Raw genomic sequence first — 18883 nt, forward strand, 5'->3', positions numbered from 1 at the left:
GACATTTAGTACATGTAACTTTGCTTTGATATTTGGTATTACCATCATAAAAAATAATATAACTAGAATGATGTGTTATGGCCTTGCTGTTGCCAACCATAGGAGGTCAGAGGGTATGATGATTATCCACTCCATTTACCTATGTCTGGTAATGCTCCAGTATGTATAACGTATTACATGACATTGCATTGCATTCCATAGATCCAAAGTTAATCAAAATGACTGTAGGATGTGGAATATGCCATATAAATACAGAACGTATGTACAGACCCAGTGGAGTTCTCACACAAGAGAAACCAAGAATACACAGTGACTACACACAAGGCTATTTAAAGATACATAAGTTATTTTCTAGACAGTAGGTATTCATCAACAGAGTAGAATAAATGTGTATTTAAGTATTATTTCAGTGCTATTTTAAATCATTCCTTTTCATTCATAAGACCTTTGAGATCAGATGGCAGGTTATTACAAATGTTGATTGCAGCATAAAATGCACTTTTCTGAAAGCATGAGAGGTTAGCAATTGGTTTATGAAGACAGTGTTTGTGTCTTGTGTTAACACTGTATACATCTGCATTCATCTGAAAATGTTCTTCGTTATTTGTAATGAAGTTTATTAATGAATATACATACATATTCACAAGGCAAAGTTAAGATCTGTAGTCTCTTAAATAGATCTCTACAGGAATTACAGGATTTGACACCCATCAGGATTCTAACAGTTTTCTTTTGCAATGTAAATACTTTTTTACTGTCAGATGAATTACCCCAGAAAATTATTCCATAGTTCATTAAAGAGTGAAAATAAGCAAAATAGATTGATTTTAGAGTGTCAATGTTACTAATATGTAACATGAATCTAACTGCATAATATGCTCTACTTAACTTTGGAATCAACTGATCGATTTTAAATGATTATCAATTTGCACACCAAGGAATTTTGTGTTTACCCCCTCTTCTATATACACTCAACTCTCGATTATCTGGGATAATGGTGGGCATGGAAATCACGATTAATCGAAAACCCGGTTAAGACAAATGTTATTAAAAGTAGTACTGTAATACTGTACCTTCATAATACTATAGGCCTACCTGTATTTAAATTTATTCAACCTCATTTTTATGTCATCTCATGGCCTATTTAATACCTTTTTTTACATTACACTGAAGTATGAATTAGTTATTTCAGTCACAGTGTTCAGCAACATCCAACACTTTTTACGAATATTCACACTTAACACTTAAAAAAAATTAATATTGTCGTTTGCTTTTTCACGGCATTTTCCTTTTTACGGATATCCGTGTGAAGCCTACGTAATATTAGCTTGTCACTTAATAAACTGTTCTCTTCACTCTCAAGATAGTCTAGTAAGGATTCCAAATGATTAAGAGCAGCACCATGTGCTATTTTCTTACTAGTAGCACTGTCCACCTCTTCCTCATTCTCACTTTCTTCCCGCTCTTGTGGCTGCACCCCCACTGAACTTACGGTTTCGTCACTGCTTAACATTTCGAAGCCCGGCTCACACGAGTTACAGTCAAACCACTCTCTTATATTTTCCTCATTGACTTCTTCACCACCATGAACTTGGTCAGTCAATTTTATCAATTGTATGGCTATCTCATTTTCACTGAATCCAGTGAATCCATGGATTTCGTCATCTTCATTGGTGATGAAAGGCATCAGTTTCTTCCATGAATTTTTCAATACAGGTGGCTTTACTGTATCTCACACCATTGAAATCTTGTATATGGCATCTAACATTGAAAAAGACTTCCAGAAACACGTCAGATCACTGCCTTCATCAGTGTACTTTTGTAGCAAATTTGATCTGTAGATTCTCTTCATACTTGAGATAACTCCTTGATCCATTGGTTGGATAAGTGTGGTAACATTAGGAGGAAAATATTTCACAAAAATATTTCCATCATCTGACCTCAGGAGACTTTCGTTAGGATGTGAGGTTGCATTGTCAATGAGGAGCACAGCTTTCTCAGGTAGGCCTTGGGATTTTAAATGGTCACGAACATGAGGCACAAATTTAAAATCAAACCATTCTTTAAACATTGCTCTATTTATCCAAGCTCCTTTCTGATTAAAATAATGGATAGGCAGACTTGAAGCTACTGTTCCTTTAAAAGAGTTTGGTCTTTTCACTTTGCTGATAACTACTGGTGTTAGTTTGTGTGTTCCTGATGCATTAGAAAAGCACAAGGCTGTCAATCTCTCCTTACTGGATTTGTGACCTGGAGCCTGTCTTTCATTTTGAAATGCCAAAGTTCTGGTTGGCAAGCATTTCCAATAAAGACCCGTTTCATCAACATTATAGATTTATTCTGGCAGCAGATTTTCACTTTTCATGAAACTAGCAAAATTGGTGCAAAATTGAACTGATGATGACAAGTCCCCTGACAATTTCTCACCTTGAATACTAATTTCTCGTATTCCATGACACTGCTTGAAACGTGTTAGCCAACTGGAAGAAGCGTCAAAACTTCCTTGTAGTTCAAGTGCTTGCTTCTTTAGCACAAACTGCTCCTGTTTTTGTTGTTCCCTGTGCCCTTAATTGATTAAACCAGATCAGCATTGCTTTGTCGAGATCATCATATGTTGATTTTTTCATGGTTTTTCTCTTCTTCATTCCGCTTGAATTAGAAGATGAAACAAAGGAAATTAATGATTCTTTTGTTTTTTCAAATCACGAACAGTTTGTTCTCCAGTACCATATTGCATTGCTAATTCTTTAACTACACCTCTTTTTCCCACCTGATTGATAATTTCAAGTTTCTGTTGAATACTTAACACAACACACTTCCTTTTACACCCTGACATTTTACTAACGCACTTGAAGATCGATACAAAGAGACTAACTGGGGTGGTGTATTTGCCCTTGAAACTTTCCACAAATCCTTGTATTCTTTCACCCCTACCCTAGAACATTGTGTTAGCATAACGGGACCAAAAAATGCAGAGCTCGGTTCACACTAGTGCGAAAATAGTGTTACAACTCACAATGTGAAACAAAAGTGAATGAATATTAAACAACATATAAGCCTCAAAAAAGCCCTGGTTAAGCCGGAAACCAGTTTATCCGCCCCCCAGGTAATCGAGAGTTGAGTGTATTTGTCATTATATCCTATGTTTAATGGATATTGTGGTAAGTTTTGTGTTATAAATTTTATTACATTTGTTGTTTCTAGGTACAGGGATAGCTTGTTTGCAGAAAACCATTTACTCATTTGCAAAAGAACCTTGCTTGATAACATGCAGAAATCTAAATTTTTACCAGAAATTATAACACTAGTACAGTCTGTTACAAAGAATGCCTTCTTTTATCCTGCTAAAAAAATAACTGCCTCCTTCATATCGTTCATGAACATTATTGTTCTATGTATTATTTAGATAGGCAGCACTGTTGTTGCATGAATACAGATCTTGAAAACATTTTCCAGTATGTTAACTGTGCACATGAGTATATAACTCATTGCAAATTAATACCACAGATTTTCATTACTATCTGGAATAATGGACAGCAATAAGTATTTGGAAATCCTACATGTTTTCTTCAATCTCCCGGCCCAGCCCGGCTACGGTATTTTGTTTGAAAGAAATGCTACAGCATGGAACTTTAAATTTAAAAAATTGTTGTATCAGGTGGAGAAATACATATAATGTAACAATTACAAGATTTGTAAAGCAAACCAAAATTATTTTTGCTGATAAGATCAGATGTTTTACGCTTTCAGAAAGTCCAGTGTTTTATGTTCTTTCCACTGCAGTTAAAAAGTTAAGCTTCCGGTAGGCTACTTGGAATGAATAACCTCAAGGAGGGAGCAGTATGGCATACTTTCTCAAGGCAAGAAGTGTGAAGCCAGCAGAGACAACTGTTACTGACTAATGACTTCACAAACCAGCATGTTTCCGTGGCAACAGGTGGATACAACAGTAATGGGAAGAAGCCATGTTTTCTACACGGTCTGTGCATAGATGTTATAAGTAGGGAAAAATCTAGACCTACCCCTCCTTTATTGAAGAGAAGACCCCATTTTGAAGCACCTACGAGGGGGTACCCAAAAGAAACCGAACTTATTTTTTTTTAAACTTATTTATTCAAAATTTAAGCACAAATCTTCAATCCCCTTCAAAGTACTCTCCACTTACACTAATACACTTGTCCAGTCTTTTATTCCATTTTTCAAAACATTGTCCAAATTCATCTTTTGAGATGCTTGACAGCGCCTCAGTCGTTTTTTTCTTTCATGTCTCTTTTCATTCGAGTAAACAAAAAAAAAGTCACACGGGACAAGGTCGGGTGAGTATGGAGGGTGAGGAACAGGGGTCATACCATTTTTGGTCAAGAATTGTCGTACAGACAGGGCTGTGTGAGCAGGGGCATTGTCATGATGGAAAAACCAGTCACTCGACTGCCACAAATCTGGCCGCTGAGCTCCAAGTCACTCCCAACAGCTCCACAATTTCTTCAATGGTCCGTCGTCGATCTTCCTTGATGATTTCAAGAATTTTTTCAACATTTTCATGTGTTCGGGCCATGGAAGGACGACCAGAACGAGGTTTGTCATCAATTGACATTTCACCATTTTTGAAACAGGAAAACCACTCAAACACTTGAGTTTTCCCCATAGCATCGTCCTTGTATGCCGTTTTTAACATTTCAAGAGTTTCTGTTCCACTTTTCCCGCATGCTGTTCACGAAAATCAGCCATTGCAAAAATGACGATCACACAAAACAGTTGTCACTATAAATTCTGCCGAAACTAGTCCTTACCTTCTGAAGCAACGGTAGTCGGCTTGTCAATTCAGGAATGTTAGCTCTATTTGCTCATAGCGGCAAAACGCAGTACTACAAAAGCTCTGCCCACAAAAAAATTAGTTTGGTTTCTTTTGGGTACCCCATTGTACATGTCTAGGAGAGAATTACAATTTTTATCATGGATCTTGAGGAGACTGGAGCCAGGAATGATTGTGCTGGCGATGGCCAACAGCAATTTAATGGTCTGAATGATCAACCAACCAACAGTTAGTTACTTACTTAGTCAAGAGTTACTGTAGCTGAGGCCAGGGACAGTTTGGAACCCAGGGAAGGATAAACATCTGCCATTGAAAGCCATTACCAGAAGACTGGTGAAGACACAGCAGGCTGAGAAGACTTTCAGTGTGTGCTCTAGTGAACTGTAAAGTGTGTGAAGTAATGAAACGGTCATACTTACTTGTAATCATAGATCTGTAAGAGTCCATTAAATCTGATTACCAACCCAAATCCTGTCTGTAGTCAGAGTATATCAAATTACATTGTTAATAACTTTTTGTATTGAAGAGATCCATCCTTTGCCCTTTTTGTTTGCTAAATATTTAACAATGTGAACATATAAATACAGTGAAACCTTGCTTAACGAGCATAATTCGCTCCAGAATCTTACTCGTAATGCGAAACACTTGTTAAGCGATTTCCCGTATAAATTAATGTAAAATATGATAATGCATTCCATGCCAAAAAAAATACTCAAACAATTTTATGTATAACGTTTATTCAAAGAAAATTATATATACGTTGTTAAGGAGCGTGAATCATCTTCATCTTTTCTTCTATACAGAATGAACCAACCTGGAATGTGAATTCGATTTGCAAAAAGAACAAAAAACAATCGAAATAATTAGTTTATTATTTATGATACATATCTAATTCTTGTTTACTAGAAAGCAGTCTAGAGACATTTGTTTTTGCCGACACTTCAAAATTTGGTGAAAATGTGACACAGCATTATCATGAAATAAATTTGTAGCTTGCATAGCCACTGCCTTATTAGGGTGATGCTTCTCAGTGTACGATGCAACAGTTTCCCATGCTTTCAGCATTTCTCTTATTGCGCCAGAAGATTGTTGGTTTGCTGTTACCTCCTCCTCCTCCTCTGACAAACTCTCCTCCACAACTTCTTGCTGTGAAACACAATGCAACTCCAAATCATGCAAATCATTGATGTAGACCAATTGTATGTGCATGCTAGATCAGCCATGCTCACACCTCGTTCTCGCTTTTCAATGATTTTACGTTTCATTTCTACGGTTATTTTTATTCTCTTATGGTTGTCTTTTTGCAGCTTTTTCTTCTGTGACATTTTTGCAAGGGTTATTAAACTTTGCACAAAAAACAATCACAAATAATATGTCTGAACACAAGACACTAAGATGCTAGCGGAACGAGTGCTAAACACAGACTGATGTAGCAAGCGCACAATCTGGGACTTCCCCTCTCGTCACTTGTTATGCGAAATGTCACTCATTAAGCGAGTCATGTTTTACAGTTTGTTTTGCTCGTTATGCAAATGACTTGTTATGAGAGGTGCTTGTTAAGCGAGGTTCCACTGTATGTTTAGTCATAGCTGATACAGATTAAATTTGTATTTTATATGAACATTTAATAAAGATGTTGCCTGCTGGCATATTCCAGCAAGTCAAGTCATCGGAAATTGAAAAATCAGATGGGCTGACACACTCGTCCCATGAGGCATGACATTGCTTTATTTCTGTTAAAGAATGTCTGAAAATTACTAGCTTCATTTCACCTTGTGAATGTTCACCCTGAATGCATAATCTGTTCATTTCCCATCACTGTTGCATACATTTACATGTAGCTTTGTAATCATGTCACTATTTTGTTTGCAGGACTTCTGAAGCATTACGGAAAAGATCATCAGGATTATGAAGATTGTCTGTCTGCAAGAAGCATGTTGATGGAGACCTCTCGTAATGTCCCCAGTATTTTGCAGCGCTCAGTGAGTATACATAGCCAAAATACTAGTCATCTCACAAATAGATGATCATTCATTTTTAAGCTCTTCTCCAAAAATAAGTATGCAGAAGGGAATGACAGAACACTAATTACTAAATTATTGAAAGAGTTAAGCTTTGTGCAATGGAAATAGTAGTGTCAGATTTAAGATTCGTATGGTGGTAACTGTGAAGAGGACTGTCTTATAGGATGTGACACTGTGTAGTCTGGTACATTCAGTGGAATGTATTTCTCCCATCTTCAGGGTTGAAGAATAAGCCAAGCAGGCAGTAAGTTGTGGCTACTTGCCTTTGTGCTTGCTAGCTTGGCTTACCCTTCAACCCTAAAGTTTGAGAAAGTTGATTTGTTCAGAGCATTGTTAACTTTTACCAGGCTCTGTGGAATCATCTCAGATGATAATACTCTTCAGAGATGGTAATGTTTGTAAGGTAAGAACTCAAGACAACAAAAGAATGAATAGGAGGAAGATGATGGAATTAAAAAAAAAAATTAGAATTATTGAGGCTGGGTATTTGGTGTTCATTAAATTTTGTGTTCTTAATCACCTCTGTGATCAAGTGGTCAGAGTTCCTGGCTACAGATCCAGATGTCTGGCCTCGAATCCCGGTGCTACCAGATTTTCTGAGAAGTAATGGGTCTGGAACGGGGTCCACTCAGCCTCATGAGGATAATTGAGGAGCTGTTTCAAGGAAATAGCGGATCTGCTATAGAAAACTGAAATTAATGGCCATGGGGATTCATTGCACTGATCACGCAACACCCTCTATCCGCTAAAGTTGGCACTAACTTTGCCGACAAGCGGCAGTTGCTCGGTCGGTATAATTCGCTTGCAGGCTACAGACCACAGAGTTTTTTTTTAATAATTAAAATATAATTATTGTGCAGCAAGATGATGGATAATCTTTGTATGACAGGAGAACTTCGTAGCACTATGTGAGTTGCAGCGTGATCTAAATGGCTTTGACAATCTGGTGCAACCTGACAGAAACTTTGTGCGACAAGGATGTCTTCTAAAGCATTCCCGCAAAGGTTATCAGCAACGCATGTTCTTCCTGGTAAGTCAGGTTGTGTAATTATATATATCATCATTCTGTCTACACTGTGCAGTTGTCAGTTCTGCTTCATGCTAAGATCTTGGTGTGTACTGCAGCTCAAGTGATTAAACTTCTATTTTTACAAATTCTTTGAACAAAATGCCTAATCTGAATACATTAGCTTATTTTATTTGCACATATATGGTATAGGTGGTATGGTGTGAAAAGTCTGGGGAATGTATTATTTTGGCTTGCATCAGTTCACTGCAGTGACCACCATACATAAAGTTCAAATGAAATTTCATTAGCACTCATTGGCCCTGTATTACAGCACTGTAATAGCGTAGTCAACTAGCTAAGCATTGCCTTTTTTTCCGTACGAACATTCTTACTTCCAAGTTAAAATCTTCTGTTCCTGGATGAATGATAAGAGTCATATTTGTCAGAACTATATCTTATGTAGAATTAGTATGTAATATAATAAAGTGACATACACTTGACTAGAGTAACTGCATGGGAACATGCATACTAATGGGGCACATAAAAATAACAATAGTAATAACATCACACCGATATTCACAGGACTAAACAGAACAACATAAAAAACAGAGGTGCTGCAAGAAGATAAAGAGTGATGTTCTCAAGCAAATGTATTTTAATGGATGAATAATGCAAATATAACAACATTGGAATATTTTGACTTATGAACTAATGCAATATAGCAATTTCAACAAGTGAACAGTTGCCTGAGGATGGCTAAATATGGCCAAAACATGTAGCAATTTAATTTTAATTTTAATATTACTTTAAGCTAAGAATAATTGTAAATTTGCTTTAAAGACAGAAGTAAATGTATGAAGTGATACATCATTGCAACATGATGCTCAAATACAATATTATGTAATATAAAGTACAGATCTCATTAAGACCTATAACTCAGTGTGAAATATTTTTTGGTATGGTGTATATTTAATTAATTATAAAAAATAATTTATGCCCCTTCACAATAGAAGTGTATGAGTACCGCTAGTTCATTGGTTTACATTCACTCACAGTGGCAACATGTCTGAGATACCACACATGCGGTAGTCAACTGTGCTGTCAAAGTTCTATCTGAGGTGCTACAAGACAAACTTATTGATATTGTTGAAAAGAAAAGGTCCAAGAAGAAGAAGAAAAAGTATTGGGTAAGGAGCTGAGTTACCAGATGGAATGCTTTGGGAGCCTTAGGCATGCTACTGAAAGAGCTGCACAGTGAAGATGAGAAGGACTATCAAAGTCATATGAAATTATGCCCTGAAAGGTTTCATGAACTGTTTCCGAAGATTAGTGGCTGTATTCTGTGTTCTGATATGTTATGGATGTCTTTCCTGCAGAAATCTGGCAACTGAAAACAGCTTTGTGTCATACCAGATAGAACTGTATAATTCTTAGTTGAGAAGTACCTATGAAACGGTGTATTTCTTCAGACATTGTCACATTGTGCTTAATTTTGGTGTTACAGTCATGGATGGTAAACTGAGCATCTTGCATGCCTCCAACTAATTTATCATATCAGGTATCCCTTGCCTCTTTGTTTTCATAAGAACTGCATTTAAAATACCACAGGTATTTCTCCTGATAGTAGAATTTGACAGACCTTTTTTTTTGTTCACTGCACTGACTTGTAATGGGAGAATATATTATGTTCTAAACAGATATATTCACATGCACAGTATGGTCTAATAAGAATGACTGAACTAGCATGACTGAACTTATCGTTTTGTTTACACATGCTTGTTCTCTGTCACTCAGTTTCATTAGTCTCACACTCACACAAAAAGTGAGCAATATTTGATTTGGCTCATTAGGTGAACTTGTTAGCATAAGTGCTGTTCACACATGCTAGTTTGTATGGGTACCAGGATGTAAAGTCCATCCAAATCAAAAAAGCATGTGTTAGTCAAGCCTAAGAAAATTGTTGAGCCTCAGAAATATGTTTATAAATAATTTTATGCCTAAAACATGAGAGAGAAATAAAGGTAATAAAAATGTTTGATTTGGGCTTACTTGGCCATAAGGACTACAATAATAAATTTGAGATTCATCAAATATATTGTCAAGTGTATGAGTGACTATAGATGGGGTTTGGATTGGTAATTGGATTTATTGAACACTTATACACACAACTCATAAGTACACGTAACTGTAGGCGCTTTTGGTAATTCACACACTCTGAAATTCACCACAGCACAGTCTGCTGAATCTTCACCGGTTGTTGCCTGCTAACAACTTCCTCGACTTCTGTGTTCACTTCCTTACTAGTTGGCGAGTGTCTGAGAACTGACTCATTGCTTCAACTGACTAACTTCCAGGCTGGTGGCTATCTCACACCAACCTCCTACTCTTATCACTGCCATCTCAAGACTTTCTCATAATCAAAGTCAAAGTCACATTGCAACTGATGGTCAATCAGTCAGAAAATCTTGGTGTTGAGCACCATCTGGGGCTCATGACCAGATATTAATTATTACTGTTTGACAGTTACGGTCTTGTTTTTGTGGGGCGCCCTCTCTGATGAGAGGATGAATCTATCTTTTGCATATGCTACTGGCTCTTGCCAGTGTGGTCTTTCACGGGTCCAAGTCCCTTGGGACTCGCGACTTTATTTTACTGTCTCAGATTTGAGACTTCCGTTTTCATCACCTCCTATGACTGTCAGAGTCAGAGTTACATTGTGACTGACGGTCAGTCAGTCAGTAAGTCTTTCATGACCAGATATTAATTACCATCATTTGACAGTTACGGTCTTGTTTCTGTGGGGTGCCTTCTCTGACGAGAGGACGGGTCTGTCTTTTGTATATGCTGCTGGCTCTTGCCAGCGCAGTCTTTCTCAAGTCTGAGTCCCTTGGGACTCACGACCATATTTTACTGTCTCAGAATTGAGACTTGAGAGAGAGAGAGAGAGAGACACACACACACTTACGGATCATCTTCAGAAGGAACAGCAATACTTATTCGGAAACCACCATCAGAATAGGTGTTCTGATTGCTAAAGTACATGCACACATAATGCCTGGAATACACAATGTACACAATATTCAACTTTTCACAATCACAGCAGCCTTCCTGGTATTAAAACTTTTAAAGTGTTTAAAAAATTTAGCTTACCTGGTCTTAAATATATTAAATAGACATGGATAAATAGAAATGGAAATATACAGAAAACCCATAACGACAGACATAACAATAAATAATAAATCATGCCACTCTAAAGAACAAAAATTGCCAGCATATAAAAATTGGATACACAGCCCTTGAGGAAAATGCTAAAAACAAAGAATTAAATACTATTATTAATATAACACTAAATAATGGCTATAGAAAGGAAGACATCACACGTCTATATAACAAACTTAAGCGAAAGATGGGTAACCTGGATAATAAAGACGAAAAAGAACAAAATGGGTCATTTCTACTTATACAGGAAATTACATATGAAAAATCACAAAACTATTCAAAAACACTAACATAAAGATAGCCTTCAAAACAGCCAACACAATAGGTAAACTAATAAATGAAAAACGAGAAATAAACCCCTATGAACAAAGTGGGATATAGGAAATAACATGCCAAAGTTGCCAAAAAGTATACATCGGCCAAACTGGTAGAAATCCAACAAGATACAAAGAACACATAAGAAACATAAGACTAAACAAGGACGAATCAGCAATTGCCCAACACATACTATATAAACACCATCAATACGGGCCGATGACAGTAATCATGGAAATGACTGAAAAAGCCAAAGAAAGAGGCATCACGAATGTAAATAAATTGATAGAAGAACAAGAACACACAGAAGAAATTAATAGCCAACGTAACATGTTCGACCTCATAATACATCAGAACACGCCCACATCAACGTCACAGACACCGACCACGCCTCTCCTACGACTGCTTGGCTGCTCCTTGTTATATAGCTTCAGCATGGACTACACAGAAAACACCTCCCAATAGTTCTGTTGTTGCATCATGTAGCTATCACACAGACTGCATAGAAAACACTACTTCCCAATTACTCCATTGTTGCATATTATGAATGTGTTGCTGCCATTCCCCTAGCAACAGCTGTTGTTTACAGAACCAATACCTAGCAGTTGCTGTTGTACAAGTATAGCTGTTTATTTCACAGTCGTTGCCTAGCAGTGGATCTATGTGCTACAATATATTCATTAGAAACACCATCTTAATCTTAAACAAGGCATAAAAAAGGAATATAAATACTTATTTTAACCATCTCCCTCTTAAAAATGATAAGTCTAGTATTGAATTAGACACAGAGTGTCCCAGAAGAAAATGGGAGAGAAAATACAAAAAGGTCATGCTGCAAATAGAACATGAAAATGCATAATTGATTTAACAATATGGGAAAGCAAATAAAGATGTCTGGAAATATTCAGCACCTAATACAAAATGTGATGACATATATCATTAATTAAATAATTTTCCTGGGGAGAAAAGCGCGGCCGGTGCATAAGGCTGACAACCTTACCGCCATCTTTGAGCCGATCATCTAGATAGTGTGGGACCCTCAACGTTTCACAACCCTATGGGCCTTCATGGCCTGGTACAGGGATAGCTTTACTTTTATTTTCATATCATGCATATCCTGTCTTTTATGTCACTGTTTTCTTAGCACAAATTTGTGCTGGTAAACACAGTTAAAAGAGGATTTCGCGATAGTAATTATTTACAAAAAAATAATTTGCACACTCCCCCTCCCATACACACACAAACACAGAGCCAGAAGTCTTTGAAATTTTACTTACAGTTTAGAATTGGCTAACATTATTAAATTAAATGTAAATTTTTCAAATTTACAAATTGTTCCACGGTGGATAAGTTGGGAATCAGTCCATAATTGTGTAAAGTGAACTTAAAATGTTAATGTATCATTTCATAAAATTTTGATTTGTGAGTGGAGCTTCTTAATGAAACTAATTCCTGCAGTGTTAATCTACTATTAACAATGGTTTTGCAAAGCATGTGCAAATGTCTATAGTTTATTTTGTAAAAATCTTAATCTGTATTTTTCTCTCTTTTTTTTTTCTCTTCCTTTTTTTCTATATTTACAATGTGAGCAAGTTGCCAGTTCTCAAACAAACTTGTTACACCTATGCTTTATTACTGTTTGATGAATTTTCCCCAGATTGAAAATATAATGAATGAATGACTGTATGTGGAGTGAAGACACACAAAATACATCTTTGTTAACAAAGAATAATAGAGAACTAACTACTAAGCATGTATCACATAATTTTGGAATGATATAATTAATGTAAACTTGTATAAATTAATTGATAACAGCTGTTGCATTGCTGTAAACAAAAGGTGGCACTAATCAAATATATTAGTATGGAAGTTCTTTTATTAAGTTTATAACACTTGCAGTGAATGTATTTTATGTTGTATTGACAGTTCTCAGACCTCTTGCTGTATACTAACCGCACTGTTCAGCCGAACCCACAGTTCAAAGTTCATGGTCAGCTGCCACTGAGAGGTGTTATGGTGGAGGAGACACCAGACAATAAGACTGGAGCATACTATTGCTTCACTATCTATGGTGGGAACAGGTAATTGATGCTCAGGTATCTGTAAGACGCATGTATGTGCATTCATTGCAGTGGATACTCTAGATATCATATAGTTTTGTATCAAGCTGGGACCAGAAAAAATATTCACTTAATGTAGGAATACTAAATGAAGATTTACTTGTAAATAGCTAATAGTCATACACATATGATATTTTGTCGCTATGCCAGTTTCATTCACTCATCAGTTTTCCATAGAGTTTGATGAACAAGCCTGCTTCTTCTTCTCGTCTCTTTCGCATCATGTGTAATTTAAACAAGTCTGCACAAGATGGCATTTATGCTACAACTGAGACACAGTTGCAGCTTCCTATAAGAGGAATTAAATCAGCAACAATTGTCAACTTTGAAACTTGTTCAATATCCATATCATTTGCTTCATTTTGCTTGAACTTTTTGATGGGACCTCATAAATACTTTTTAAATTTAATAACCTTTATGCAAGTGATTGTGCTGTTGTGCATAGTTTTACATAACAGAACCATTAACTCATTTTATTACTTTATACAATATATTATAAATCTGATGTCATATTCTGTTTACTAATGAACTGATGGTTATTATGACAGAGCACTTACTGTGGCAGCAAGTAGCCAAGAGGAAAAAGATAAGTGGTTGGAAGACCTCACAGCTACAGTCCAGGCTGCCAGAGACAGAGGTGATAATAAGCTTCAGTACCTCAGTCTCAAGTCATGCAGTGAGTAGCTTTTGTTTCTCGGTGTCTTTGATGGTTATGTGTCACCTAGACCATAAGGAATAAGATGTATGCTAGTTTTAAACTCTGGGGAACAGGGTGTTGAGAGTTGGTTCGACATGTGAGAAAGGAAGCGACAAGAGAATGGAGAAAACTGCGTAATGAGGGTCATCACCAAATGTTGTTAGGGTGACCAAATCAAGGGCAATAATCAGTGAGAATGACATGGTCATTGCATGAGATGCTTGAGGAGTAAAAAATTAAATTTGCTTAGTGGGGGTGGAGTCCAACTGGGTCCACTCGGCACTGCAGCCGCTGATTTATCTACTGTAGCCTGCCCTGGGTGATTATGATGATGGAGAATTTGGTGGAATGAAGACTTGCAGGGGAAACCGAAGTACTCTGAGAAAACCTGCCCCAGCACCACTTTGTCCACCACAAATCCCACTTGACCAGACCCGGGATCGAACCTGGGCCGCTGCAGTGGGGAGCCCAGTGACTAACCACTTGAGCTATGGCACGGCCTGCTCGAGGAGTATGTACCGAATATTGATTGGAAAATATGGACAAGACAACTTCAGAGCCCGAGGTGTAATCTGGAGGATAGTATAAAAATGTATCTTCAGGAGATGAGGTTTAAGGTTGTGGGTTGGATTCATCTGGTGTAAGATAAGAAATACACTGGCTGACTCATGAACATAATAATGAACCCTCAAGTTCCCTAAGAGCTAGAAAATTCCTGTCTACACGAGTGAACTTCATCTTCTCAAGAAGGAATCTGTTCCATTGAATTAGTGCACACTTGAAGACTAATAAAGAATCATTATGGTAATGGTAAAATAGACTCTAGAGAAATATTTATAGGTTGGAGTATTTGATGTGGATTAAATTTCCCCAAAAGCATATGCATTGGTGGCTTTTGGGATCAGGGTGTTTAACCTTCAGGTTATGTTACAAAAATATTAATTTTTAACTCTATCATCTTGGTATAGTTCTAATATATGATATAATATAAAATTTTTAATTAATTTGGTAACAAAAAATCTTTGGGTGTCCAGAGAGGCTTACGCAGTGTAAATTGTTATGGTAAATGGAAGATTATGGATGTTGTATGCAGTATGTAATGTATGAGCTTTTAAATACCTGTTACTGAAAGTGAAAATAAATAATAAATTATTCTATTTCATGCCAGCCACACATGTGTGAATAAAGAACTTCACTGCAGTGTTATGTAACATATGTTTTCCTAAGAAATCAAATCAGATTGGTGAAGAAGAGACTAAAATGCACTTTGGGTTTGGAAATTTGAAGTGCTGTATTTCTGAAATTGATAATCAGTAGTTTGCATGGACATAATGTGAGAACATAAATATCAGTACACAATCATGTATTCAGGAATACTGTCCATCTCTTAAAATCCTCAATTTGTAAAACTTAATGTTCACACAGGTTCATCAGATGAGGTGATGGATACTTGTGGTGGTGATAGCACCAGTGACACCAATGGAACAGGACGGGAGAAAGCAGCAGGAGCCACTCAACGCAGTAACACTACAGTACATGTTTGTTGGCATCGGAACACCAGCATTAGCATGCGTGATCAGTTGCGCGCTGTAGAAGTCAGTATATTTTATTGTTACTTCTCTCTCTCTTCTGGTGTGTTGAGTATGTTGCATATGGTGGGCAGTTACATGTACAAGGTGGTATCAGAAAGTTCCCAGACTGTTGTTGTTCTAGCTGTCTCGGTGAAAGAAGATGAGAGGAGAGGCCAAGGTAACATTTCCGCAGGCCTATTGCATCAGTCTGCCATGTGACACCACACTGTGGACATGAATTTTTTATACAAGTGCTTTTTTTGACTTCATGTTTCATTTTGTCTGTGATGGATGGCAAAATCAAGTAATGTGTCTGCATCAAATTTTGTGTGAAGCTCGGTAAATCTGCTATGGAAACCCTTGAAATGCTTCGTGAGGCTTTTGAAGAACATTCATGAAGCTGCACAATGGTTTTTTAATGACATTCACGTTTCAAGGCCAGTCGAGTGTCAGTTGAAGATGACAAACGTTCAGGGTAACCAAGCACCAGCAAAATGACAGAAAATATTGAACTTATCAAAAAAGACCATCACCAAACATTCCATGAGCTCGCAGGCAGCGTTAAGATCAGTTATGGAGTTCACAAGAAGATCTTAACATAAAATTTGAACATGCACTGTATTGCTCCTTCATCATGACAGTGCACCCACCCACACATCCATGAACAACACAGAGTTTGTGACTAACAACAACATGGTTATCACCCACCATCCACCCTACTTGCTGGACTTAGCCCCGTGTGAATTCGCTTTGTCTCCCAAACTGAAAATGAAACTGAAGGGACAACATTTTGAAACAGTGTCTGACACTCCAAGGGAATCAATCGTAAGCGGTACTTGACAGCTTTAAGGAAAATGACTTCCACGGTGCTTTTGAAGCGTGGAAAACACAATGGGATTGCTGTATATGTTCCCAAGGAGACTATTTTGAAGGAGGCAATAGCCAAAATTGAGTAAGTCAAGCCAAAATCTTTTTTGGCCTAGTCAGGGAACTTTTGAATACGCCTCATATATACTACTTACTCACATGCACATTCTGACACCTGAGTGGTTGTTACTTGTATGAAGTTGCAGGAAGAATTTATGATGCCTACTTTCCTTCAAATGCTTCATTCCATATTGTGAATCTAGCAAGAGATATAAATGGTTAATTAATTACTGATCAAATTCTGTTCATAATATTTATTAGTACCAGTTCCACGTATGTTTAATTTGTAAGATATAACCTCAGAGTTTTACACTGTCCATGTTCTAAATTATGTTGAATTTCTTATTTGTAAGTTAATTGATGATCTCTCTCCATAAGAAATTTCATATGGTTGGCTTCACATCTCAACCCATTATGTTAATCACACAGTCTCAATCTTAAATCATTAAACAGACTTCACTAATATGTATTCACCAAAGAAAGGTACAATATTAGTTTGTTTAGGTTTAATATATGCCATATTTTCTTTGTTCATAAATGTTGTAAAGTATGTCAAAATAAGTTAATCCATACTGGCTTCCTGTGTCACTTTTTGATGAGGTGCCGACTTCATTCATTACTTAAGGTTTTTTATTGAAGTCTAAGCTCATTCATGTTTTCATTTTATAATTATGGTCTTTCAAAATTTTGTGCTGTCAGTGCCAACTGAAAAACAATAGACTTTTGATGTGATAAAATTTAAACATGCAACTGCATAGGTGTGTTCTGTGATATTATCCCACCTAGATCAGAGGAAGCCCATGAGAAGAGGAAGCATTTGAAAAGGTGGGGAAGATACAGAACAGTGCAATGGACATCACATGATATATATTCCTTAGTGGTTAAAACTTGGAGGGGGTAAGCTGCTCACAGTTTCTGTAATATCAACTTTCTTCTGGACATAGTCAGGACAGAGGATGGGTTAGGGGGACCTTTATGGGCTGCTAACCATGTCACTACAGAAGCAAAACTGCAAGTGTAGTTGGTGCAAAAAACATATGCATGATCTGTGGCAACTAGTTGGGAATCGCTCGTTACAATGAAGATGCTGGAAAAAGTCATTATTTTACGCGATAGTTTTTCATATGCATAATGTTAAGAATTGGTGATTCCAGTTGCTATAATGGTCCTTGTGATGAACCATACTTGTTCTGCTGTAGTTTCACCTTGTTTATGATTGAATATTGGCTACTCAGAATTAACAGATGTCATGATACGATGATCTTGCCTTATTAAAAAAAGAAGTACGCTGAAGATGAAAAGTGAGAGAGGAAGAATTGCCTGTGCCATATTTGATGCCATGCAGGTGTGTGGAGAGTAGGAGGTAAAATTTTCATTCTATCTAAACCTGTGGTCAGCTTCTCCCTCCAACCAGCTTAACTGAGAAGAACCACTGGCTTCTCTATAAATGAGTTTTGGTTGTCAGGGCTAGTGATGTTTGCATTATTCATGTTTTGTTTTCAGAACCAACTAAGTGGTTATCTGTTGCGAAAATTCAAGAACAGCAATGGCTGGCAGAAGTTGTGGGTTGTTTTCACAAACTTCTGTTTGTTCTTCTACAAAACTTTCCAGGTAAAATGGGTAATATTTCGTTGTGCAAGAAATTACACAGCATGAAATTCTAGGTACATGATGTTCCTGATCTTCCTCAGTCTCCCCAGGCTAGGATGGTACATTAAAATAATCCACTACCACTTCCAGATATTTTCAGAGTCATTATCCACAGTCATTCTACTATTTCACATTATGTATTGTATACAGTTAAAAAATGTTAACTAACCCAAGAATCAATTGTCTTAGGCCTTTGCTTGCCTGGAATTTCATGAAAACAAGGATGACAGTCCATAGCAAATATTTGAGATGGGATATAATAGCATTGTGGTACAGCAGAAAGTAATGTTGCTTGACAGTTTTTATTTAATACTCAGTGTTTTAATATATATTCTCATTTTTCATAAAAATTGGTGCTTATTTACAGTTTTTATTTCTGAATCATGCAAAAAGATAATTACAAGTTACTGAACTGGAGCTGCTGATTTACCATTCTTTATGACTCACAAGATACTGTTACAGTGTAACACATACAGCTCGATTTGTTTGTAACATACAGCTCAAAACAGGGTCGTGTACAAAACACTCTCTGCTGCTG

At 36.9% G+C, this 18883-nt stretch overlaps 1 protein-coding gene across 5 annotated transcripts in view; it reads left to right on the forward strand.

The window, feature by feature from the left end:
* LOC111866818 (FERM, ARHGEF and pleckstrin domain-containing protein 2) overlaps nt 1-18883 on the forward strand; it is a 169863-nt gene that overhangs the window by 144192 nt on the left and 6788 nt on the right. For all 5 annotated transcript variants that reach the window (XM_033752420.1, XM_023856107.2, XM_023856109.2 and 2 more), the window contains 6 exons: nt 6686-6795; nt 7727-7867; nt 13307-13461; nt 14049-14176; nt 15623-15792; nt 18199-18306. In XM_033752420.1, the coding sequence (XP_033608311.1) occupies nt 6686-6795; nt 7727-7867; nt 13307-13461; nt 14049-14176; nt 15623-15792; nt 18199-18306 (812 nt within the window). The remainder of the gene's footprint in view (nt 1-6685; nt 6796-7726; nt 7868-13306; nt 13462-14048; nt 14177-15622; nt 15793-18198; nt 18307-18883) is intronic.

This window comes from Cryptotermes secundus, unplaced genomic scaffold, assembly GCF_002891405.2.
Source record: "Cryptotermes secundus unplaced genomic scaffold, Csec_1.0 scaffold446, whole genome shotgun sequence".
In the NCBI taxonomy this organism is placed as follows: Eukaryota; Metazoa; Arthropoda; class Insecta; order Blattodea; family Kalotermitidae; genus Cryptotermes; species Cryptotermes secundus.